The sequence below is a fragment of the Chiloscyllium plagiosum genome, unplaced genomic scaffold (assembly GCF_037043375.1).
Source record: "Chiloscyllium plagiosum isolate Xiang-an unplaced genomic scaffold, Cpla_swu_hap1 HiC_scaffold_11, whole genome shotgun sequence".
In the NCBI taxonomy this organism is placed as follows: Eukaryota; Metazoa; Chordata; class Chondrichthyes; order Orectolobiformes; family Hemiscylliidae; genus Chiloscyllium; species Chiloscyllium plagiosum.
In genome coordinates, this window is record NW_028270149.1 from 46,240,358 (window position 1) to 46,268,270 (window position 27,913).

The 27,913-nt window shown below is 40.1% G+C and overlaps 1 protein-coding gene across 8 annotated transcripts in view; it reads left to right on the forward strand.

The window, feature by feature from the left end:
• Nucleotides 1-27,913, forward strand: part of dlg3 (discs, large homolog 3 (Drosophila)) — a 546,829-nt gene that overhangs the window by 261,487 nt on the left and 257,429 nt on the right. For all 8 annotated transcript variants that reach the window (XM_043704756.2, XM_087992017.1, XM_087992016.1 and 5 more), the window contains one exon: nucleotides 23,098-23,151. In XM_043704756.2, coding sequence (XP_043560691.1) covers nucleotides 23,098-23,151 — 54 coding nt within the window. The remainder of the gene's footprint in view (nucleotides 1-23,097; nucleotides 23,152-27,913) is intronic.

A 27,913-nucleotide genomic window follows, 5' to 3' on the forward strand; every position in this document is an offset into this window, starting at 1 on the left:
TGGACCCACATTTGCTGCCAGGCCTGCTGTGTTTTTCCAGCACCACATTTTTCAACTCTGGTACTCCAGCATCTGCAGTCCTCACTTTCTCCACATTTGTTTTAGCCAAATGTTTCTTTTTACCTACGTTTACATGCTTTCATAGTCTACCGTCAGGTCTTTTATTAGGTTTCACTATATTCTCACTTTTATTATCAGTTTCTAACTCTATCCTTTGTTTTATTGTATTAACCTCCCAATTCACATAATTACGACCAAATCTGTCAACATTATAGACTTCATGTGCCATTGATTTAGTGACCTAAAGGGTTAGATTAGAGCTATTAAATTATCCACTGTCCAGTGGAATAACAAGTCAACTCTAGCTGTCAGCTTTGCACTGGGCAATGGATTTATGTTCAGATTGGTCAAGGGATCTAATAGCAGCTATCAGATTCGAGAAGTAATGAAGCAACCTGCAATCCAGCAAAGAAAGTCTGTAGTTGTTAAACAGGGTATTATATATGCTATCTGTAAGTACCAGCAAGGCAGCTTAGAGGTGAGGGCACGTTATTGGGAGTTGGAAGGTTGGCACTTATTTGCCCTGTTCCAGCAATTGCTCAATTGATGTCTGCAACAACGAAATCACTGGTGTTAGTGTAAAAGAGAGCTGCAAACTCAAGGGTCATAACTGTTTGGTGTTATGTTCTTTGCATTCTTCTTTACTACATCGATGAGATTTGAATCTGAAGACGTAGGCAGCCACCTCAGCCTTTACCTTTTGCTCTGTGAATCATCAAATGCTGCATCATTGCTAATACTATTTAACTCTCAGTGTCTGCATGAGAGAAGTGTATGAGCTGTGAATAAGCAAATGTATGAGCCCTATTGCTTGGGGATTAAGAACTGAGTTGAAATTCTGAGCACACAAAGAGCTGCACTGATATTATTGCTGTGTAAGGGAATATAATCCCTCAAGGCACTTCCTTTTTCAGGCTGTCTGATCCTCTTTCACCTGACATAGTTTCAAACCACTGAGAAACTCATGTAACAGCAATTGATTTTAAACCAATTATACCTTGGATGTCTGAGTTAAAAATTTTAATGAAATGCTCCATCTTTTAAGGGTTAGGCACTCAGCCACTTTGCTGTCTGCTACCTTGGTACACATGACAATCAATCAATCAATCAATCAATCAATTAATACATCCCGTAAGACCATAACCCCACCACTGACTCCCCAGAGTTCTTTCCCACCTGTTGAAATGGAGAATGGGTATGGGGACAGGGATGTCTCTGACTGTGGTCTTCCATTGTAAAGGTAGATTGCCTCTTCATGTTCCCTGGCCTGTGGGTCCTCAGTTTGGGATGACCTATTTGACCAACCTGTCTTTCAGGGTTACTGGGAGCCGTTTTCAACATTTGAATTAAATGAACAGAAGGAGAGTGTCTCCAAGATAATATGGAAAACTCGAAGCAAGAGATGTGGTGATACCACTCCATTAAATTGGAAAAATGCATGTAGGTGATCTGATAGTGAAAGCACCCTAGAAATGATCTGACAGTGAAGGTGACCCTAACTTGCAGTGATCATAATATGATTGAATTTTACATTTATTTTGAGGGAGAGAGAAGACCATTTTTAAAAAGTAAAATAAGGAAACTTACAAAGGCATGAAAACAGAGTTGGTTAAACAGAATTGGTGAGTTAAGTTAAAAGATAGGTCAATAGCGATGCAGTGGCAGACGTTTGAGGGATGTGTCAGAATACACAGAAGAGATACACTCCAACAATTATAAGTAATTTCAAGGGGCAGACCCACCATCAGTGGGTAACTAGAAATGTTAAAGATTGCATCAAACTTAAAGAAAAAGCATATCATTGTGCAAAGATAGGCTGCAGATCAGAAGATTAAACAGAATGTAGGAACAGCAAAGAATGACCAAAATATCAAGGAATTGGAATATCAAACATTGGAATGCAAGAGAAAGTAGTCAGAAATTTTAAAAAAAAGTAACTGTGTCTATAAAATGTTAAAGAAGAAAAGAGATAACAAAGTAAATGTTGGTCCTGTAGGAATTCAGACAGGAGAATTAATAATAGAAAATGATGATATAGAAGATAAATTGATCAAGTATTTTGCATCTGTTTTCACAATGGAGGATACAATACCTGAAGCAGCAATAAATCAGAAAGGAGGGACAAACTTGGGAAAAGTGCCTGGGTTCTGATATATGTCATGGTGCTATCTTGAAATAAATGGTTAGAGAGATAGCTGATGCATTGGTTTCAATTTCCCTAAATTCTCTTGATTTAGAACAGTCCCGTTAGATTGCAAGATAGCAAATGCAAATGCAAATGCAACTCCTTCAATCAAAAAGGGAGGGAGAAAGAAAGCAGGAAGCTACAAGCTTAACACCTTTCGTAGGGAAACTGTTAAAGCTATTAAGAAAGAAGCTATAACAAGGCACTTGGAAAAGTTAAAAGCAACAAGCTAAGGGCCAACATGGTTTTGTAAAATATAAATTATGTTTGACCAATCTATTGGAGTTCTTTGAGGAGGTGTCATATGCTGTTTTTAAAGGAGAAATAGTAGATGTACTGTACTTAGATTACCAAAAAGCATTTGCTAAAGTGGCACATCAATGATGTACAGCATGGCATACGTACATGCCTAGAAGATTGGCTGGTTATCAGGAAGCAATGAGTACATGTAAGTGGGTCTTTTTCAAGTTGGAAAGATGCAACAAGAAATGGACCACACGAATCAAAGCTGGGACCTCAACTATTTCCAATTTATGAAAATGCCTTGCATGAAGGGGTTAGAGGTATGGTTGGTGAGAAATTAAGTTGTCAAGAAGACATGAAGAAAATATATATTGATGGGTTAAGACAATGGGCAAGATGTGGCAAATTGAATATAATATGGAAAAATGTGAATTTGAGGTTAAATAGATCAGACATAATCTTATTGAATGGTGGAGCAGACTCAAAAGGCTGAATGGCCTGCCTATCTTCTGATCTGTATGTTCACGCATAAAGATGGAAATGCAAATTAATAATATTAGGGGAATTAGATTGCTATAGTAAAGATTGCAACTTGCAGTTTGCCCCATTCTGTCCAGTGTGGGATGTGAAGAATTTGTAACACAACTATTAATTTTAGGGTGTAGCTATGCATGCTGCTGTAGAGGAAAGTCCAAGTACAAAGCTACAATTGGTCGGAGTATTACTTTGTATGTTCTAGTTAGGTCAATGAATTTATTGTAGTCATTAGGGTTAGAAAATGAGTACTCAGTGAAACCTCCCTCCATGTAGCATAAGCAATGTTTCTTGTTACTTCTCCCAGGATTTCAGCCTCTGCCACCTGCTCCTAACATTCTTAAAAAATGATACAATAGTATTCATGAGTTATCTGACTTATTAAACCAAACACTTCACCATTTATCTCCTGTTCTCCACTCTGCTGATGGAATCTTTGCCAGAATTATCTTTTTGAAAGCAGCAGTCTAATTTCCAAGCACTCTGCTACTCATTATTCCCATCTATATAAGATTTATGCCAATGACTTCTCCAATGGTATGCAAATCGGAGGACCTGCAAAAACTTGTACAAATAGTTGTGTAATTGATGGGCACATCTGTTACAGCATTGGCAGTAATGGGGCACATCTCACTGCATGTAATTTCATGGCCCATCTGTCTGCTTGAAACTATATGTTTCTATTTGTTTCTGTTACATGGTAAGAGCACAACAGTGATGCTAATTTCTGTTTAAGGTGTACAGTCTAGAAATTACTGCTGATAGTATTAAGAACTATTTAACACATTCTTTGGATATTCTTCTGCCAGTTATCTAACATTAACCAGGTTATTTTAAATGGAATCTTATAACACAATGTTAAATGTTGGCCTATTAATATTGTCAACAGTAATTTCTAACATTATAAGGCATTTGGTGAATGTATTTTCAATAGTTACTGCAGTAATATGATGCCTTAGCAAACACAGCATGATTTTTCAAAGCTGAACACTTGATTGGTTAAAAATGTATCTTTCTAGTAATGAAATGTTGAGCACCCATCCAAGCTGAAATGGTATGGTCCCTATGTGTTTAGAAGTGCATGATATTTAAATTAAACTGCCTGCGTTGAATGATGTTCTGCATGACACTTGAGACTCATCTTGACAATGAAGTTTCTTACTTCTGGAACCATTCATGTAAATCGCTTCTACACTTTCTTCAATACATTCACATCTTTCCTATAATGTGGCACCCACAACTATACACAATATTCTAGCTAATGTCTGACAAGTGTCTTGTACAAGTTGAACATCATGTCCTTCCATTTGAATCATTACTCCTAATATTTATGACACTAACTTCTAACTAGACCATTTCATTTTCTATTCCAGCGAAGAATTCTATCATGAGTGGTCACTCTTCCCTAAAGGTCCTCACACAACATGCTTATTAATGAACCCCTTCTCGTTGCACTATACCAAATCTTGGATAGTTGTTTCCCTAGTTCATTCCACCAGCTACCTGATCTAAAACACAACACCTTGTATACATTCCAAAAATATATCTATCACCATATTATTGCACAATTGGTTTGCCCAGTTCATATGTAGGTTAAAATTATCCATGAATACTGTTTTACCCTTGTTCTTTGCGCATCTAATTTCCGTTAATACTGTCCTTTACATTACCTACGTTGTTTGGAAATCTACCCATTGGTTCTTAGCTCTATCCAGATTCAACACCTAGATTTTTCAAATCAGTAACTTTTCTCACTATTGCACTTATTTCATCCTTTGCTAGCAACAGTATCCGACCTGCCTTTCCTTTTTGACTGTCTTTCCTAACTACTGATTGCCTTTGGATATTCAGTTCCCAGCCCTGGTTACCCTATGGCTAGGTGTTTGAAATCACAATTATATCATAGCTGTTTACAACAATTTGCATTATTAATTCATCCATCTTATTGTGAATATTGTATGATTTCAGATATGATTTCTTTATTTGCCTTTTTAGCATTTTACACTTTTTTTGTACTATAACCTTGATTTTCCACATGACTATCGAAGCACTCTGAGGATATTAGTTCCAGTCCTGCTGGGTTGCATCCTGTCCAGCTTGTACTGTACAGGTTCCACCTTCCCCAGAATTGGCCCAATGCCATAGGAACTAAATTCTTACCTCCAGCCATGCATTCATTCGGTCTATTCTCCTACTCCAGAGCTTGTAAGCACATGATATTGGCATTATTACCTTTGTGATTTTATGTGTATTACCTTGTGCTTTGTAATTTAGTTGGTAGTCCCCTGTAGTCTACTTGCAACACCTCTTTTTGGCAATGGCATTGGTTCCAAAGTAGACCACGATCTCTGGCTGTTTACCATTCCCATTTAGAATGTCCTGCAACCATTCACTGATATCCTTAAGCCCAGCACACAGGAGACAACATGTCTTCCTGATGCCATATCTGTTGCTGCAGAAATGTCCACCTGTTTCACCATTACAAAGATAGCTAGAGGGACAAGTAGCATTGAGGAGGTAGGGAGGCTGCAGAAGGATTTGAATAGGTTAGGTGAGTGGGAAAAGTGGCAGATGGAGTACAACGTGGGAAAGTGTGAGGTCAAGCACATTTGTAGAAAGAATAGAGGCATGGACTATTTTCTAAATGGGGAGAAAATTCAGAAGTCTGAATTGCAAAGAGACTTTGGAGTTTAGTCCAGGATTCTCTCAGAATAAACTTGCAGGTTGTTTGGAAGGCAAATGCAATGTTGGTATTCATTTTGAGAGGACTTGAATATAAAAGCAGGGATGTACTTCTGAGGCTCTAAAAGGTTCTGGTCAGATGATATTTGGAGTAGTGTATGCAGTTTGGGCCCCACATTTCGGGAAGAATGTACTGGCCCTGGAGCATGTTCAGAGGAGATTCACTAGAATAGTCCCAGGAATTAAAAGCTTAACATATGAGGAACGTTTGAGTACTCTGAGTTTATATTTGATTGAGTTTAGAAGGAGGAGGGGGGACCTAATTGAAACATACAGAATACTGAATGGCCTGGACAGAGTAGATGTTAGGAAATAAGATCCTGTGATCTTACGGCAAGTGCATGGCTCCAGAGGAGTCTTAATGCAGACAACATGAGATAGTTAATCAGCTTTTCACAGAGCAAAAGTCACATTTATAGATGTGTAGCCACAATGGACGAATTGCATGCCAACTGTGATGAAAATTTAGTGAGGCTGTTCAACAGAGCTCATCAGATGAACCTGAAGCTGAAGAAGAAGGAAAAATAAAATTAAAGATGTCTGCAGTCAAGTACATAGGCCGTGTATGGAAACCAAATAACTATGGTTAGATCCTGAAAAGAAGAGATGTGACAGCAATGTGGCAACCAACAGATCTAAAGGCAGTGCAATGATTATTTAGGAAAGCTCTTACCTAATTTGTTATTAGAGTATGAACCATTACATCATCTCACTGCTAAGGACATGCAGTGCTATTGGTATACAGAAAAAGAGCATCATTATCTAAAATCAACCAACTTGATGCGGCAATGGTGGTGCTGAAATATATGAGTGCTGATATGAATAATAAAGTAAACTTGCAGTGCCTTCGAGTAACCTTAATGTATCACAAATAACTGGTTGCATTTATATCCAGGCTATTAATACAAATGGAATGATGCAATGCTGAGATCAAGAATGGGTGCCTGGCCATTGCCTCTGCTTATAAACATTTTCAACAGTGTCTACTTTGAAGAGATAAAGCAACAGTTGAATCTGACCCACAAGTTACTTCAAAGCATTTTTATCAAGCCACCATGAATGGCTCCTAAGAGTCTTCAAAGAATGTTACCTTGATTTCAGAGCAACCACCTTGATGTAACACTTAAACAAAGGAAACAGGTGTACATTGAGGACATGCTGTTGAGACCAGCATTTCCAATGAAGAAAGCAAAGGTTGCTATGACAGAGTGTGAAATCTACCAAATCAAATGTGAAATAAAAGTTTAACCTGCTCTGGAAGTCATCAACCCAGCAATGACAATGCTAACTATATTTTCAATTTTATCCTTGACAAAGATACAAAATAATAAAAGCTCAGGATTGCTATCACTGAACTGTTCTTTATGTGGCAAGACTAATACCTGGAATGGATTTGCTTGTATAGAAGTAATAACAAACAAAAGATAGGAGCAGGAGCAGGCCATTCAGACCTTTGAGCCTGCTAAGTCATTCAGTACAATCAAGTCTGATCATCCAACTTGGTACCCTGTTCTAGTACTGTCCCTATATCCTTTGATTCTTTTTGTCCTAAGAACCACATTTAACTATTTCTTGAAAACATTCAATGTTTTGGCCTCAACTGTTTCTGTGGCAGACTCACCACTCTCTGGGTAAAGAGATTTCACCTCATCTCCGTCCTAAAAGTCCCCTCCCATATCCTTAGACTGTGACCCCTGGTTCTGGACTCTACAGTCATTGGGAGCATCCTTCCTTCATTTCCCCTCTCTGGTCCTGTTAGAATTGTATAGATTTCTCTGAAATACCCATGGTTATAAATTCCAGTGAATACAGTCCTAATCGATTCAATCTCTCTTCATGCATTAATCCTGCTATCCCAGGAATTAAATTGGTAACCTTTGCTGCACTTTCTCCATAGTCACAACATCCTTCCTCAGATAAGGAGACCATAACTGTACACACTACTCCAGGTGTGGTCTCAACAGACCTGTGTACAATTGCAGCGAAATATTCCTGCTCCTGTACTCGAATCTCTTGCTATGAAGGCTAACATATCATTTTTCACTATCTGCTGGAACTGCATGTTTACTTTCAGTGACCAGTGTACAAGAACATCCAGATCTTGCTGCACACTCCCCGCCCCGTTTCCCAATCTATCACTATTCAGATAACAATCTGCCTTCTTGTTTTTGCTACCAAATTGAATAACCTCATATTTATCCACACTATACTTCATCTGGCATGTATTTGCCCATTCTTTCAACTTGTCCAAATCACACTGAAGCATCTCTGTGTCCACCTTACAGCTTACTGTCACACCAATCTCTGTATTGTCTCTAAATTTTGGGATATTATGTTTAGTTCCTTCATCTAAATCATTAATGTCTATTGTGAATCACTGAGTTACAAGCACTAATCCCTACAGTACGCACTAGTCAAGCCTACCATTCTGAAAGTGAATCTGAGGAAAGATGTACTGGTATTGGATACAGTCTAGAGAAGATTCACTTGGATGATCCTCAGCATAGAAGAATTATATTACGAGGAGAGTTTGACGTATGCTTTCAGGGTATGATCTGTACTCATTCGAGCTTTGAAGAATGAGGGGTGACCTTCTGAAGCATTCAAGATTCATAGGGGCCTTGACACAGTAAGTGCAGAACAGTTATTTCCCTACGTGGGTGAGTCTAAGACCAGAGGGCATAATCTCAGAGTATGGGGTTGCCCTTTAAAGACAGAGATGAGGAGGAATTTCTTCTCTCAGAAAGTAGTGAATCTGTAGAATTCTTCACCATAGGGTGCTCTTGAGGCTGTGTCTTTAATATATTCAAGGTTGGTTTTTAATCTATAAGGGAATCAAGGTTATGTGAAAAAAAGCAGGGAAGTGGAGTTGAAGATTATCAGATCATAGCTGAAAGGCCAACTTCTTATGATCTTATGGTCTAAGACCAGCAAAATGATTTAACAATGAGATGATTTTCAGCTCTCAGATATTGGAACATTTTAATTGACGAAGGAGCCAGACCCCAGTCAAAAAAAGCACAGGAGCAAACTACAGATATTTTCATCATTTGCTCCGACTCTAACATGGCCCCCAGGAAATGGAAAAGCCATTAAATAAGGTGAGAGACAATGCATATCCCTCCATCCTCATTAATATAACTTTGACTGGTCTGTGTTGACTGATATACTTTTAACCTGAAAGCATTTGTTAGCAAAGCTGCATGAAAATGTTATAAACTTTTTCTTAAGTTGAGGCTAATGTCTCTCACAAGAGAACGTCAAGTATCTCAAATGTAATATGACTAGTTAGTAAGTAATATGTGATAAACACATTTAATGTTCATCATGATTGAACCTATTTTTTGCTTTAGATTTTATGTGGTTGTCCTTCCCATTCTGATGACATGAGGATGTATCTGTCACGTGCAACCCAAAATGAATTTGAGGAAATTAAAACATATCATGTGGAATTTTATTAATTTGTGAATCAATCTCGACTTAGTGAGAAGAAAGTTAAGAATGGTTATGAATGCAGCATTTTGTAGTAACTACAGATTACGTTTTCATCCATTTAAAGTAACACATATAAAACAAATGACTTAAGCTAGTCCTGAAATAATGGTAAGAGAAATTCCAGTTCATGCGTGTATTTGTGTATCCATTGTGTATTTGTCCTGGCTTTTGCAATCCAAGATGTTTATCATGATCTCCAGATTTCAGTATCACAAGTGTCAGAATTCTGAGTGGTGCTGCTCCAGGTAATACTCACATTTACCTTCAGGTACCTACAGCTCCTCCTGCCTGCTCTCTCACTGGTTGACTGGGCATTTTAATATAAGTTTTTATTACTTTCTCACATCTACATTGCTCAACTCCAATCCGCAAATATCATGATATGATTCCCTATGTTTTCTCTACCTTACCCAAATTTTGCTCTCTTTCTTCCTGGGGTTAATTTTGATTTTGTGCAATAGTGAAAAAAGTGACGGTACAAGTTGGCAGACCCTGTCCTGGTGTTGACAATGGAAATGAAAGTCAGCTAATTTATAAAATGTGCTGTGAATTGCAATTGCTGTTTTACATAATGGCTTATCTCCTGCCAATGTACTTGAACAGGAAGTTGATGGCATTGACATCATCATTGTATTCCCATGCCACACTTGAACAGGAAATATGCAGCCTTTGTTAATTCCTCTCCCTTGCCAAGCTACTAGTGCCCCCCTCAGCACTAGCTGCACATCCAACAATCCAGCTGGCCATTCTGTTGTTGCTTGGCACCCTTGCTGTTCCTCTCACTGACTGGCTTGCCACTTCTTTGAGAGTGTATCGGAATGAGATGGAGCTCTTTCAGATTGCTCCTTTTGAGTCAGTGGTTTTGTATCTCATTTCAGGCCACCAGACTGTTGAATGAAATAAATAAGCATGAAGCTATTGGCCAAGTCCTTGCAGCATCACTGGCACTGACTTCATAGGCATTGCAACTTCATACACATCACAACTGCATAGACTGTGAGGATGTCCCCTGCCATTGTGGTGTCACAAACACAGCCTTTACGTTATTGCTTTAACTCAAGACTATCTCTCCATCCTTCCTGTTCTCTTCAGTTATAGATTCACTACTCACTCCTTGTTCCCTTCACTTTTAGATTCCCTACTCACTCCCTAATCTCTTCAATTGTGGATTCTCTAATCACTCAGTGTTCCCAGCTATTTGGTTCCAACCTTTCACCAGTTTATAGTTACTAGATTCACCGCATAAAAGATTACTCTTAGTGGCTGGGTGAAATTAATTTTAACCTATTTTTCTAGTCAATCTGTTCAGAGATATTATTACTCACTTCTGGAGCAGGTGGGACTGGTACCTAGCCTCCCAGTCCAGGGGAAGGCACACTACCATTGTGCCACAAGAGGAACTTAATTTTAATAATTGTGACATCTCTGAAATTCCAGAATCATTAGTGCTACTGAGAAATTCAGTCGCAGCTTGGGTAAATGAATGCAGATTGCAAGCTTTGTGCTCATATCTCCATGAAATTTTAAGGTCTTGCTACGAAAATACTAAAAGGCTAATATTTGCAATTTCAGAGGAATCTTGATTATCCGAATACCAATTATCCGAAAATCGGATTATCTGAAGGAGATCTCATCAAAGACGTGTTTCCAACACTGATCGTCGCGTCTTTTGTTTACAGTGATTAAACAGGCACAGTCTCCAAATGACTGACCTCCCGCCCTCTCTCTCTCCACACACTTTCCCTGGAGTTCTATAGAGGGGTGTACCTTTCCCAGATAATCTTTCCAACATTGTGCTGTACAGGGCAGAGGTGAAACCTGTCAAAACGTTGTGTGTGTGTGTGTGTGTGTGTGTGTGTGTGTGTGTGTGTGTGTGTGTGTGTGTGTGTGTGTGTGTGTGTGTGTGTGTGTGTGTGTGTGTGTGTGTGTGTGTGTGTGTGTGTGTGTGTGTGTACGCGTACTATTTGGAGACTTACCCCACAAAGGCAGCAACAGCAGCAGTCATATTATTGGTGACCAGTTCGGCTGCACTGGGGAGGGGGCGGGGACGGGGGCTGTGCTGGATGGGGATCGGGGAGCAATACTGGACGGGGTTGAGGGCGGGTGGGGGATGGGAGTCGGTGCTGGACAGGGTTGGGGCGGGGGTGGTATTGAGTGGCGGGGGCGGTGTTAGACGGGGCTGGGTGGGGTGCGGTTTGGGGGTAGTGTTGGACGGTGTTGGGGGATCAGGGGGCGGTGTTGGGGAGCAAGAGGTAGGAGGGGTGGTGTTGGATGGGGTTGGGGCCCGAGGGGTGGTTTTGGACGGTTGTGGGGCAGTATTGGACGGGTTTGTGGTGTGGGGGAGCGGTGTTGGGGATGGGAGGCTGTGCTGGATGGGGTTGGGCAGGGAGCGGTGTTTGGTGGAGGAGGGGGAACGCATTAGACCGGGGTGGAGGTGACTTGCACAGTGTGCTGCTGCCTAGTCTCCAGAATGGGGAACAGACTTTTAAAGCTCCGAGCCCAAGAGGAAAGGCATTTAATCGATTAACCGAATAATTGATTATCCGAACGAAATACTGCCCGTCCATGTCGTTCGGATAATCAAGGTTCCCCTGTATGTATGTTTAAAAAAGACTTTTCTTTGACAATATCAAAATTTTATTTCCAAATTACACTCTGTGGATACTCAAGCTGCATGGAAGACCTGTCCTGGAAACCATTTGCACCTCATAGCCTTCTTTAGCAGTTGTTGAAGTAGCAGCAGGCTTGATGCTTTCTAAAACCTGTACATTTCCCTCAGTAAAATTCTGAATTCCAAAGAATTTGTCATACTTTGTGTATGACAAGTACAGTATGGAGAGGATGTTGGGTATGGGATACAAATAGAATTCAGTGCCAGATGGGTTAAGTAACTCAAGTGCTTTGGAATAAATTTGTTCTGTTGGCATCCCACGTCATGTAAGGTTAGATGTGGGAGGTTCTAGCTGTCTTTTTAAAAGCATATAATGTCAGGAGAATCTGGAAAGAAAAGTGGAAGCTATAATTATGCGACCCTGTGACCGTCAAAAAAATGATGTGAATTTGCATTTGTGATTCAGTAATCTCTGAGGTATGCAATGTTCATACCCACACTCCCCAAGCAATTACCATTAGATTGTGAAGCAGACAGTCTTATCTGTTCCAGTTCTGTTTAGAACCTGCCTCAACAGTAGGCCCAAAATAAAAAGACACTGTCTACTCAATAGCAAGAGCTGAAGGCTACAGAAATGACTCCTGATGCAAAAGGTTTATATTATCAGAAAAATCTTCCATGAAAATCTTATTCTGTAGTTTCATTTCCTAATTCTATATTTTGCATTTTGCACTTGAATCATATTTATTTGCTGTTAGCACTGCTGAGAAACTTTAATGGGGAAACTGGGAGCAGGATCCAAGATCCAACGTCCTGCAGCACATTCAAAATCAGTCATTTAATAATAATATTAAGATGCTTGTATTTATGTAGTGCTTTGAATGTATGAAAACATACTAAGAAACATCAACAAACTAAGATTCCGGAGAAATGAAATAAAAAGTGAAAGTGCTGGAGAAATTCAGGAGATATGGCACCATCTTGGGACTCAAAATGTTAACTCTGTTTCTCTGTCAGCAGGTACTTCCAGACCTGCTGAGTTTACCTGGCACTTTCAGTTTCTATTTTACATCACCAGCATTCGCTTTTATTTGAATGTTTCATTCAATGCCACTTCTCATCCAGGTATTCCCACTTTAAAGAAGTTCTGTTCCTTGCTGAAACAGCATTCTGTTTTATTATGCAGCTTGTTCATTTTCATTCACTCCTAATGTTTCATAAGTTGTTTACCACAACTCGTTTTCACACCGACATCTCCTTCCTCAGTAACCATTTCCAGCTTCTCTTTACCCCATTTGGATTCCAATTGAAACTCCATCCTTCATACTTTTGAAATCCACCTAGGGTATCTGTGTAATGAACAATGCTTGACAGACGGCTGTTCTTGCTGCATTCTGAGATCCACACATTGCCACGCTCCACCATATACATACTCTTGACCTCTGTCTCCAATAGCACCACTTCATGCTATGTCAAAACTGTCCTGGTCCCCAGTTCCATTTCATTCTGTATTTCATTCAAGCCCTCAACAAAGAACTTTATCTCTTTTTTTCAAGTGTCAAGAAATGCAAAATTTTCTGAAGAGTCTTATTAGACTCAAAATATTAATTCTGTTTCTCTCTCTACAGATGCTGCCAGACCTGATAAGTTTCTCAAGCACTTTCTGTTTTTATTTTTAAAAATATGCAGAGAAAACAGATGGCAGGTGGATCTGAGAGATTAGGGAGACAATCTAAAGTTTGATTGAAGAGAGAGATCCTGAGGCAATCCTTGAAAGAGGAAGAGGATCGATTAAAAAAAGACAACTGAGTCAGCTTAATACACTCGTACCAATTGTGAGATAAAAGGAGCTAAGAAATACTGGGGCATAGCAAAAGGGCCAGGCATTTCAAAGAGAATATAGAAAATTAGCAAACCTACCCAGTTTTGAGAAGATTTGAAGCTCAGGTTGAGGTTCTGGATATAGGTTTGCTTGCTGTGCTGGAAGGTTCATTTCCAGACGTTTCGTCCTCCTACTAAGTAACACCTTCAGTGGGCCTCCAGACGAAGCACCATTGATAATTCCTGCTTTCTATTTATATGTTTGGGTTTCTTTGGGTTGGTGATGTCATTTCCTGTGGTGACATCATTTCCAGTTCTTTTTCTCAGTGGGTGGTAGATGGGGTCTAAATCAACGTGTTTGTTGATAGAGTTCTGGTTGGAATGCCATGCTTCTAGGAATTCTTGTGCAAGTCTCTGTTTGGCTTGTCCTCGGATGGATGTGTTGTCCCAGTCGAAGTGGTGTCCTTCCTCATTTATAAGTATGGAAAAGCAAACTGTGGAGATAACTTGGAACAAGGTCACAGAGGGAATTATAAACAAGAACAAAATTAGCACTATAGATGTATTTCATGATTTTCACCTTTCTTTGGAACACATTCTTTTTGTAAAACATTTTGAACAATGATCAAAACATTAGGGACGACTGTCAAATAAATGTTTGATGTATAGTGGTGTAAACATTATTTTGTGAGCTGTAACACAAAAACATGCATTTTTTAAAATCAGAATTGTCATTGGGCCCCAAAAAAACCTATTCCATCTCTTTTCCTAACAAATTAAGTGAGAAAGATAACTGTGAGTTTAAATAATATGGCATTGCAGAATATCAGAAAACTATTAAAAACAAGTGTAACAGAACAGAATGACCGGGAAGTCATGGTTAATTGATGTGACAAAGGACAATATTGAGCTACTATTAATGATTGCTCATTGTATAGTTATTATAAAACTGTTTTTAATAAATTTGCTTGTACAAGATGGTAGAAAGGTATTGTTAATAAATGTAATACTAATAGATATTTGATGGTTATTATTAAGTGTTACAGTGCAGGAGATTATAAATTCACTTTTAATAAATGTGATAATACACGTTGTTATAAACAGATTGGTAACAAGAATGATGAGGCAGAGTATTAGCTGCTGCTAATGAGTGTGACAGGATATTATAAAAATATAGTTAATAAGTGAGATATTACAGGATATAATTGCTCCATCAGGCATACAGCAATAAAAAGATCCTGGATTGTAAGCATAATTTATCTCATATTGCATTCCAGATTACAGCGCAAAAGGAAAATTTTAGTTAAACCTGTGGGAAGTGAAGTTTCAATGATAAAAGTTGTTATGGTTTTTCTCAATCTCCATAAGGAGAATAACCGAGAAATGTTAACAGGGACAATGCATGAGATCACACATCTTAGCTGGGAATTCTGTGCAGTATGTACAGTCTATTTTAGAACTGTATATATTTTTGTGTTTTTTTTTATTTGCTCATTAGAATGAGGTATGTCAATGCTAGGAAGTAAAATATTTCCCGCTTCATAAATAATAGAACAGAAAAGGCTAAAGATGTGCAACAGGCTGTCTAAGTGAAGGTAGGTTAAACGTCAGGGGAGAAATGTAGTCTTGCAGCACAGTGCCTTTAACACAGTAACCGAAACAGCAAAAGAACGGGAGAAGAAACAAAAACAGAAACTGCTGACAAAACTCAGCAGGTTTGACAGCATCTGCAGGGAGAAAACAGAGTTAGCATTTCAGATCCCCTCATCAGTCTGCTGGTCCTACTGATTTTCTCCAGCAATTTCCATTTTTGTTTCCAGCATCCACAGTTTTTTTTAATAGAGGAAGAACTTCATTTTGAACTACTTCCACAGAAAGACTAATATTCAGGGTAAAAGCCAGTAAGAGTTACAGCTGGGGGAAGGGAAATTATGATGCAATTAGGAAAGATTTAGGAAGCGTAGAATGGGGAAGGAAACTGCAGGGGATGAGCACATTAAAAATGTGGAGCTTATTCAAGGAAAAGCTCCTGTGTGTTCTAGATAAGTATGTACCTGTCAGGTAGGGAGGAAGATATAGAATGCGTGAGCCGTGGTTTACTAAGGAAGTGGAATCCCTGGTCAAGAAGAAGAAGAAGGCTTATGTTAGCACAAAATGTGAAAACTCAGTTAGGGTGCTTGGGGTTACAAGGAAGTCAGGAAAGACCTAAAAAGAAAGCTCAGAAGAGCCAGGAGGGGACATAAGAAGTTGTTGGTGGATAGGATCAGGGTTAACCCTAAGGCTTTCCATAGGTATGTCAGGAATAAAAGAATGACGAGAGTTAAATTAGGACCAATCAAGGATAATAGTGGGAAGTTGTGTGTGGAGTCAGAGGAGATTAGGGGAAGCACTAAATAAATATTTTTCGACAGTGTTCACTATAGAAAAAGAAAATGTTGGCGAGGAAGATACAGAGATACTTGCATCTAGACTAGAAGAGATTGAGATTCACAAGGAAGAGGTATTAGAAATACTGCAGAGTGTGAAAATAGACAAGTCCCCTGGGCCAGATGGGATCTATCCTAGGATCCTCTGGGAAGCAAGGGAAGAGATTGCTGAGCCTTTGGCATTGATCTTCAAATCATCATTGTCTACAGGAAAAGTGCCTGAGGACTGGAGGATAGCAAATGTGGTTCCCTTGTTCAAAAAGGGTAGTAGAGGCAACCCTGGTAATTACAGACCAGTGAGTCTCACTTCCGTTGTTGGTAAAGTGTTGGAAAAGGTTATAAGAGATAGGATTTAGAAAAGAATAGTCTGATTAGGGACAGTCAGCATGGTTTTGTGAAGGGTAGGTCGTGCCTAATGAGTCTTATTGACTTTTTTGACAAAGTGACCAAACAGGTAGATGAGAGTAAACCAGTTGATGTGGTGTATATGGATTTCAGCAAGGCATTCAATAAGGTTGCCCACAGTAGGCTATTATACAAAATGCGGAGTAATGGGATTGTGGGAGACATAGCAGTTTGGATCAGTAATTGGCTTGCTGAAAGAAAACAGAGGGTTGTGGTTGATGGAACATGTTCATCTTGGTGTCCAGTTACTAGCGGCGTACCGCAAGGGTCGGTGTTGGGTCCATTGCAGTTCGTCATTTTTATAAATGACCTGGATGAGGGCTTAGAAGGGTGGGTTAGTAAATTTGCGGATGACACTAAGGTCGGTGGAGTTGTGGATAGTGACAAAGGATGTAGTAGGTTGCAGAGAGACATAGATAGGATGCAGAGCTGGGCTGAGAGGTGGCAAATGAAGCTTAATGTGGACAAGTGTGAGGTGATACACTTTGGCCGGAGTAATCATAATGCAAAGCACTGGGCTAATGGTAGGATTCTTGGGAGTGCAGATGAGCAGAGAGATCTCGGTGTCCATGTACACAGATCCCTGAAAGTTGCCACCCAGATTGACAGGGTTGTTAAGAAGGCATACAGTGTTTTGGCCTTTATTAATAGAGTGATTGAGTTCTGGAACCTAGGAGCTAATGCTGCAGCTGTACAAAGCTCTGGTACGGACACACTTGGAGTATTGTGTACAGTTCTGGTCACCGCATTATAAGAAGGATGTGGAAGCTTTGGAAAGGGTGCAGAGGAGATTTACTAGGATGTTGCCTGGTATGGAAGGAATGTCTTATGAGGAAAGGCTGAGGGCCTTGAGGCAGTTCTCGTTAGAGGGAAGAAGTTTGAGAGGTGACTTAATAGAGACATGCAAGATAATCAGAGGGTGAGATAGGGTGGACAGGGGGAGCCTTTTTCTAAGTATGGGGACAGCAAATACGAGGGGACACAACTTTAAAGTGAGGAGGGATAGTTATAAGACAGATGTCAGAGGTAGTTTCTTTACTCAGAGAGTAGTAAGAGTATGGAATGCTTTGCCTGCATCGGTAGTAGATTCGCCAACTTTTAAGTGCATTTAAGTCGTCATTGGACAGGCAAATGGACATATGAAATAATGTAAGTGGGATCGGCTTCAGATTAGTATGACAGGGCGATGCAACATCGAGGGCCAAAGGGCCTGTACTGCGCTGTAATGTTCTATGTTCTATATAGCCTTAAAATTCAGGAGAGTAGCACATTATGCAAAAATGCCATCTCGCGATGCATTTGAGAAAACATCTGAAGGAAAGATAGGTTGCTTTTCATTTCTTGGTTCCAATGTCAGTAACAACTATTTCCTGAATGTAACATCAAGAAATGAGATAGATTTTTTTCATAGAGGTGAAGGTTACCACAAAGGAAGTTTTTGCCTTATCACTGCAAACTGCAATTTTTTTATTACTTTCATGAGATGTGAGTGTCACTGGTAAGGCCAGCATTTATTGTCCAAAGATCAGTTAAGAGTTAGTCATATTGCTGTGGGTCTGGTGTCACACAGACTGGACCAGACTGGGTAAGGACAGAAATTTCCTTCCGAAAGGTCGTTTGTGAACCAAACAGGTTTTATTTCAAAACAATCAGCAATTGTTCATGGTCAGTATTAGGCCAAGTTTTTTTTTAATTCCAGATTTTTATTGTATTCAAATATGACCTGCTGCAATAGTGGGATTTGAACCCATTAGCTCACATTGCTGGATGAGGCTTGACTGCTCTCTTTACGTGGAGAAAGTGAGGACTGCAGACGCTGGAGATCAGAGCTGAAAATATGTTGCTGGAAAAGCGCAGCAGGTCAGGCAGCATCCCGAAACGTCGATTCTCCTGCTCCTTGGATGTGCCTGACCTACTGCTCTCTTTACCTCCCACCCAAGTAGGACAGCAGTAGATGGTACACCCACAACCAACCAATAGTGCTCTAAACTTCACAGAGACAAGAAGCGCCCCAGTAAGGTACATTTAAAAAATATATGTGATGTTTTCTTATGGGCTAAGAGAAGAAAAAACTCCTGTAGGTCCAACAAAGAAACATTGGGCTTCCCGTACCCAGACATTCCCTAACAACTAGTTCTGACTTCTCTTAAGAACACTTGGTTTATAGCTTGCTGGCAGGTTCTGCTGAGCAAGTTCCAAAAGGTGGCTTCTGAGCTGTCTAATTTAACAGTCCAGTGGCTGACTTCCATCAGCCACTACAAGCAACCAGCCAATGAGAGTTGGTCAATAACATCCATCCTCTGGGAGAGTTTGTCATTGACCTGTCCCTGGCTTTACTTTCAGTCTCTATATTTGCGTGGGGAGAAACCTTAGTCATTTGTTGAGACCTTTCTTTTAATTGTATTTATTATTGTTTTTGTTTTGGAGCTGTGAGCAGGTTTTGAAGGTGACTTGTTCAACTGTGAGCAGCAGCTTGATTTAAAAGAGAGAACAAACAAACAGATGTTTGTTCATAAGGCAAGGTCTGGAGAGTTTTGAGAAGATTTGTAGCTCAGGTAGAGAGTCTGGATATAGGTTTCCAACCAGAGCTGGAAGGTTCATTTTAAGACGTTTTGTCACCATACTAGGTAACATCTTCAGTGAGCCTCTGGATGAAGCACTGCTGATGATTCCTGCTTTCTATTTATATGTTTGGGTTTCTTTGGAATGGTGATGTCAGACTCATAGTCTCACTCCCTGGAACACCAATTTACAGATTGGCCGAATAGCTACTCCAAACACTAAAACATTTAATAGAAGACTCACTCAACTCCATCCACTCCACCCAAGAATTCCTGAACTCCATCCTGAACACCAGGATAGAAGAGCATGAAATAATGGTCTCCTTTGATGTAACAGCCCTGTTCACGTCATTCAACATCAACCGAGCCAAGGAAACACTGACTACACTATTAGAAGATCCAAAGACACATACATCAAACACCATCAACTTCATCAGGAAGGACAGTATCGTCAAGCTAGTGCACCTATGCCTTACCACCCACTTCACCTTCAACAACAAAACCTACAGTCAAACCAATGGAACATATCAGGGTTCTTGGCAGAGACAGTAATGCAGAGACTCAAACAAAAAGTTCTGCCAACCATCCAGCCCAAACTTTGGGTCCGCTACATGGATGACACCTTTGTCATCACTAAACAAAACAAGTTAGAGAAAACCTTCAAGACTATCAAAAATACCCTTACTGGCATTAAATTCACTAAAGAGGAGGAAAACAACAATAGACTGCCATTCCTAGATGTCACAGTAGAGTAAACAGCCACTGGGGAACTTCAAACCAGCATCTACAGGAAAACAAAACATACGGACCAAATATTGAACTACAGAAGCAATCACCCCAACATCCACAAACAAAGCTGCATCAGAACTTTATTTCAATGAGCCACCACACACTGCAGCACAGAGGAACTATGCAGAGCAGAGGAAAATCACGTATACAGCGTATTCAAAAAGAATGGGTACCCAATGAACACTGTCTGCCGATTTCTCAGCAATAAACCCAAACAAGCAGACAAAATACGTCCAGAAACCTGATCCACTCTCCCCTACATCAAAATCATCTTGGAAATAACTGCCAGACTACTCAGACCCCTTGGCATCATGGTAGCTCACAAACCCACTAACGCACTAAAACAGCAGCTAATGAGCTTGAAAAACCAAATACAGACAACAAGCAAAACTAATATCATTTACAAAGTACTGTGCAAGAAGTGTAACAAACACTACATTGGACAAACAGGCAGAAAACTAGCCACCAGGAGACATGAACATCAACTAGACACAAAACAACATGACCCACTCTCACTTGTATCCTTACATACAGATAAGGAAGGACCAATTTCGAAGGACAACACATCCATCCTAGGACAAGCCAAACAGAGACACGCACGAGAATTCTTAGAAGGATAGCATTCCACCTGGAATTCTATCAGCAAACAAATTGACTTGGACCCCATTTACCACCCCCTGAGAAAAAGAACAGGAAATTACATCACCAACCCAAAGAAACCCAAACATATAAACAGAAAGCAGGAATCATTAGCAGTGCTTCATCTGGAGGCTCACTGAAGATGTTACTTAGTATGGTGATGAAACGTCTGAAAATGAACCTTCCAGCTCAGCAAGCAAACCTACATTCACAAGGCCTGGAATTTAATTGCAGGTTGATTCTTGCTCAGAGAACACTTGACATTTTGGTTCTGGAAATAAATTATGCTCAGATGGCAGATGTTTGAAAATTAACAATTTTGTAAGGAGACAACCAGACTAACAAACTTTGCACTGGTTTTTGAACTATACTTAAGTCAGAGGAATTATCGTCTTTGAAAACTACAAAATGGAGGCTTAAGACCATAAGACATAGAAGCAGAAATTAGGCTATTCAGTCCATTAAGTCTGTTCCGTCATTCATTCATGGCTCATAGGTTTCTCAACTCCACTCTCCTGCTTTCTTCCTGTGACCCTTGATCCTGTTGATCACTCCCTGATTATCTTCCCATAAACAACTCATTGAAAGTTCAGAAAAATGGAATCTCAGTCGTAAGTGTCAATCAGATATTCATCAGAACCAACTGAAAGCTAGTTGTATGCATTGGTGCCTTCAGAAACAAAACATGATGGAACCCTTTATCCCTATGATGTAATGGTCAAGAAGCCTGCTTAAGTGAAGCGATCAGTTGCAAATATTTTTTTTTTCTTTTTACATTTATCTTGTAACTATTTGCTTTTGTAACTGGGATTTAGAATCAAAGAAAATTGGATTTAAAACATTTATTGGATTACCTCGTGGTTTAACTTTGCTCATCTGAAGCTACTGTATTACTAATAAATGGTTAAACTGTTCTTTAAAGCTATCAACCTGGTGTCTGTTGCCAGTTATTCATGAAGTCTAGTACTAATTATTCAAACAGTCTAGTGAGAAACCATTGGGGTCAATTTTGAGGCTCATTGAATGTTTTAATTTTATTGTATTGTGAATACAAAGATAGGAAAGCTGACTGATTTGGCTGTCTGTCTCTATGTTGTAATATATTGCCTTGATGGAAAATAGGCATTACTCAGACAAAGCACAGAGTTTTCAAAATCTAGCAAGGTCAGTGTAAGAGAGCAAAAACAAATTAAAGTAAAATAATGATTCCAGGAAATGAAAACAGAAAGTTTTATAATAAGAATGAAAATCAGTTAAAAACCAATATGATTTGGAAATAAAGTTATTGATCTGAACTGGAGTTCCATTTTCAGGCATTCAAAATGAGTTTAGACCAGTCCTTTCCAGGTTTTGCTGTTTTCTTCCCCGATCAAAAATTAAAATTAAAGTCAAAAATTAAAATTAAGATATGACTGGTGAAAATTAAATGCAACAATTTGGTCACCGTTTTCTCATATCGAAGTAAGTATAACACAAGGTAAATGAATAGTAAAAGTCACTTAGCTGTATCCTAAAAATACACCCAAACTTCAATTTCACAGAAGTGATTGCTACGTATCTTTGTGACTTTTGTTCTTTTCATGCACCATTTAAACATACGGGTCATAATCTTATAAGGGCCTGAACATCTTGGCTATGGCGAGGAATGTGGCAGCATCACACGAGAACTTTGGTGAGGCCTATCTCAACGTTGGGAATACCTTCCTGCATCTTTTATACATCTACCAGATAGCAAAACAAAATTCACGCTAAGCAGTGACGAGTTACTATATGAGGGGATTAATGCTTATTAAATATCTTGTTAGCTCACCTAATTAATGCTCAGTTTCCTATCTTACCAAACACACATGGTTTATGGCTACTCTGCCATTGTGTTGCCAGTGAGGGAGAAAGCCAAATAACTAATCCTTGTCCATTAGCATAACAGCCCTTTAAAGATGGTGCAACACCAAGGATACTGGTATTTCAATAGATATGTGCTGAATAGTGAGTTCTGGGAATGGCGTGTGGTAAACTGGGGCTAGAATCAGGTAAGAAGGATGACCTAAGCTAGGCAGTTGATGCAGTGAGTTTGATAAGATACAGCAAAAAATCTCACTTGGTCTTGCAAGGGAAATCTCTCCAAAACAAACCACCGAAACTGGAACTTAGCCAAAAAAGAAATACAATTCAGCCAATGATCTATCTGAGTGAAACTGACAGTGTAGCTCTGAATTATGTGTCATTTTGTCTTGTGGGTTCCTGTCCAGTTAAGAACTGATTATGATTGCTAACGTATGGATCCTTATAAGCCATTACAGCTAGCAGACAGAAGAAGCTTGCATACTGTTACTCTTTACAAAGGGTTACTGGACTCAAAACATTAACTTTGCTTATCTCTACAGATGCTGCCAAACTTGCTAAGTTTCTAAGCACTTTCTGTTTGTTTTTCTGGTTAGTCAGATGCCTCATTTGCTGCACAATTCATCACTAAATATATTACCAATGTGGCTTGGTATCTTCAGCAATTGGTTGGAATTCTATTTTTTCGTAATAACTTGATGTAGAGCAGTAATTGGTAAAATTGTTATGTTTGTTATTTTACAGGCAAACCCTCCACCCATTATTGTGAACACTGATTCTCTGGATTCTGGGCCTTATGTAAGTACTTTACATGATTTACTGCTTATAATTCACTCTGAAGGTAATGGTGTGAGTACCCTGAAAACAGTTTGAGGAAATGATTTTTGTCTCATCATCTTCTGTCACTGAATTGGTTTCTCAGCTTCTTTAGAGTGATTTGAGAAGGGCCTGTGCATGGTTCCTTCTCCGGTTGTGTGCCTGGTCTCCAGCAGTCCTCCGAGTCCTCCAAGTGATAGTAACTGGGGTTGTTTCTTCCTTGGCTAGTTGTGGAATTATCACCATGAAATGCTCATTAGATTATTTACCCAGACTCTATGCTAAAGGCTCACCTGAAGTGTCAGTATCTGAGCGGATGGATGGTGCAAGGGTAAAACTTGCCAATTCTGCCTCTGAGGCAACAGTACTCTTCTCCTCAGAGGTCAAGGAGGTGGTTTCTGTAGGATCAGGCTGTTTCTCTGTATTGCTTGTGGTAGAGATGCAGGTGGAACCTGCAAGTCAAAACAGAGAGAAGGCATCACAGCCAGGGGTTAGTAGTGGTGTTTAATGAATGACAGCGGGGTTACTGTGAGAGTTGCAGTGGAATGGTAAGTGATAATTTCTCACTTGGCAGTGCATAGATGTCTCATCATCCCCACAAGAGCAGAACCAGCCTTTCCAAGAGCCAAGATTCTTTCCTTGTGGGTGCTGAGCAGCTGAATGGGTAGTACCTGTCCAGTCATCCAGGTCTTTCTACCCTGTTCTCCTGGAAGGAAAGAAAAGGAGAAATTGAGTGAGGTGAAAGTGGGTGACACAGAGCTATTAGTGCTGATGTGGGTGATGAGTGTCCTGAAAGAGTAGGTAGCACAGAAACCATGCAGAGTTCATAGTGTGGAAAATTAGTGGGTGTGAGGTTAGAGTCAACGAGGGAAGATGTTGCAGGCAATATTTTGAGTGGCAGTGCCTTAGTGAGAAGCAGCTGCAGTAACAGAGATAGAATTAGTCTGAGGTAGCAGAAGAAGAGTATGGCACTTAGCCTGGCAAAATGGAGAAGGTCATTGACCTTCTTACAGCACTGCTGGCTATTCTTCCTACAGGTGGCAACTTTGGACCAAACTGAGGGGTTCTGGTTGTGTAGTCTCTTCTTCTGGTCCTCCAGGAAGTGGATTTCTTTCCTTTGCAACACCAGCTCAATCAAGACTTCCAGGTCCCTGCTGGATAATCATTTGCCATCTTCCCCTTCTCTGATATATTTAGACTCTGACGTGGCCAATCAGGGCTGCTTCGGAATGCCAGTGCTTGTCTGGGTGTATAACGGGCTTTAAATATTTTGAGGTATGTTCATTTTTGTAATGTAGGAAACACAGATACAAATTTGCACACAGCAACTCCCACAGACAGCAATGTTATAATGGTCAGATAAGTTATTTTTCAAATGTGATTTAAGCTAAATGGCCAGGACAGGAAGGATACCCTATCCTTACTTAAAATAATGTCAGGGAATCCTTTACATTCACCTGAAAGATTCATCTGACAGTGCAGCATTTCTTTGGTGTGGCACTGGAACATTAACTTGGATTTTTGTGCTCAGTGTAACATTTAACCTGAGACCTTGTAACTCGGAAGTGATTAACAGGCATGCTGTCAGAAGGCTGATCGCTGTAAAATTCCATCATACTGAGAAAGTCATTTTTCTCACAATTCATATTTGACAATAGAAAACAATGTTCTAACTCTTCTTGGCACCTTTTCCAGAATTTGTACATGTACTTTGTGTTTTAATCAAAGCTAAATTGAACGTATTTTTCAAGGTGTAACTTGAGCTAACCGTCACATAACATCAGCATGTAATAGCCTCGGAATTATACTTTACTGATTTGGCAATATAACTCAACATTTTTTTTTGTTTCGTTAACATGCCTACTGCCAGTCTTGGAACAATGATAATATTCTCTCATTTGAGATTATGAGGTCAAGCCTGACTTCAAAAATCTAAATTAAGCAGGTACTTAAATTGAGGGGGGATATTAAATTGAGCTTTAATCAAACTGCTCAGGTGAATATAGATTCATGTCACAGTTTAAAATTGACTGCAATAATGACTAGGCAAAAGTGAGGACTGCAGATGCTGTAAACCAGAGTTTAGATCAGAGTGGTGCTGGAAAAACACAGCAGGTCAGGCAGCATCCGAGGAGCAGGAAAATCGATGTTTCGGACAAAAGTCCTTCATCAGGAAGCCTCAAGGGTGGAGAGATAAGTGGGGTGGGGGTGAAGAAGGTAGCAAAGAGCACAATAAGTGAATGGGGGTGGGGATGGAGGTGATAGGTCAGAGAGGAGGGTGGAGGAAGGTAGCAAAGAGTACAGTAGGTGAATGGGGGTAGGGATGGAGGTGATAGGTCAGAGAGGAGGGTGGCAGAAAGTAGCAAAGAATACAGTGGGTGAATGGGTGTGGGGATGGAGGTGATAGGTCAGAAGGGAGGGTGGAGCGGATAGGTGGGAAGGGAGATTGGCAGGTAGGACAGATCATGAGGACAGTGCTGAGCTGGGAGGTTGGAACTGAGGTAAGGTAGGGGGAGGGGAAATGAGGAAACTTGTGAAGTCCACATTGATGCCCTGGGGTTGAAATGTTCCGAGGCGGCGTCCCCTCTGAACTATCACCTCCATCCCCACCCCCATTCACCTTTTGTACTCTTTGCTACTTTCCCCCACCCTCCTCTCTGACCTATCACCTCCATCCCCATCCCCATTCACTTATTGTGCTCTTTGCTACATTCTTTCCCCCCCCCATTTATCTTTGCACCCTTGAGGCTTCCTACCTCTATTCCTGATGAAGGGCTTTTGCCCGAAACATCGATTTTCCTGCCCCTCGGATGCTGCCTGACCTGCTGTAATAATGGCTATACTACCAAATGACTTGTTTAGGTGTGAAGTTCTTTGTAGAAGCTAAATAGTGATATGCAACTGTCAGGACTTCCTTTTTCTTTGCCAGATCTCTCAGTATTTACCTTATAGATCGTCATTCATTAAGTGACATATGGTGAACCACGGCCTTTTCCTTTCACTGTGAATCTTGACCATATCTGAACTGAATGTTACTGTTACATTTCTGACCGTTTACACATGTTTAACATTTGTCTCTAGCTTTTTGGCCGCTTCACTGCGTGCAATTGCTCCTCTTAATTGTTTTCACTTTAATGCACATACCATGGGAGGCAGTTGTCGTACTCTTAGAGATTATTTTTACCTTTTGTCTGACGAGAAGGATAGGGTCGCTGAACTGACTGAACATAAAAATACCTACAAGTATCTTCACTTCATTCTTTACAGCCTAAGATGATTGTAGCTCAATTTTACCAATTGATGTTGCCTCAAAAGAATACATTTCCCTCATGAGACAATACAGCAGTTTCATAGTTTAGAATCCTACAGTGTGGAAGCAGGCCATTCTTCCCATCGAATCCACACTGACCCACAGAAGAGCATCCTACCCAGCCCCACCCCGCTAACTTCTCCTTTCATTTTCCATGGCTAATCCATCTAGCCTAGACATCCCTGGGCACAATGGACAATTTAGCCTGGCCAATCCACCTGACCCGCACATCTTTTGGAGTGTGGGAGGAAACCAGAGCACTGTAGGAAATCCATGCTGACATGGAGAGAATGTGTAAACTCCACACAGATAGTTGCCTGAGGCTGGAATTAAATTCAGGTCCCAGACGTTGTGAGGCAGCAGTACTAAACACTGAACCACTGTGCCTTGAACCTGGAACTCAAATAATAGCTTATTAAGCCATACGATAGCTACAAAAATAGCCAATTGACAGTGTCAGTAACTGTGTCAAAGGCCGTGCCAAGTCACCTTTTCTGAAAATCTGATGTAAAATATCATTGAAGTCTTAACCTCTCTCCAGTCTGATGCTCACAGCAAATATGGCAGCAGCTACAGCTGAAGTTCCAAATGCAACTAAGTTAACATTCATTCCTCTGGTTGAAGGACCTCAATTGTGGATTGTTGTACCTGTACCATACATTTCAAAATTGACAGTATTATCACGCACACATTCATCAGATTGTCTCAAAAACAATTAACTCCTGTGCCAGAGCAGGCATTTGATGATTATATAAAAACCTCTGAAAGGCCACACCTGTGATCTGATATAAGAGGTTCCTCTCTTGATTTGTGTGTCTGACTTTGCTGCAGCAAATACTTCATTAGTGTCTATCTCTAGCTCCTCTTGGTGCCTGTTACTCAGGTCATCATCCCATGTGTTATACTCAACTCTCTCTACTTCACCTAAGCTAATGTCTATGAATGGTGCTGGGTAAAACAAGAACTGTTGAAAATTCTGTAGAAAGGTGATGAAGAAGAGAGATTCCTCTTGATGCTCTTCTCAGTGCTCTTCTGCTGGTGTACAGTGGTCTGACACATTCAACCAAATTTTAAGCTGACACATTCTTACTATGTTGTGACTAATTTCAGTTGAGCAACAGGAACTTAACAGACATAAGAAGAGATTATGTTATCCAATTTCTGCAACTTCCTATGTCCATTGTTTTTCTCTTCGACTTCCAAAATTTCTTCCTTTCAGGGTGAGAGGTTAGAAGCTGAGGATCTGCCTTTTTGGTGTACTTTCCTTATTTGAAAACTATGTTCCCTGGCTAACATCTGAGTCTCAGGCTTGCAGCAGTGTTTCAGTGAAGCTCAGCACAAGCTGGAAGAAAAGCAGCTCATTTTCAGTTGGGGACTCTCTCAATATCAAGTTCAATAACTTTAGGGCTTGAGCTCTCCCATGTCTTTACTCCA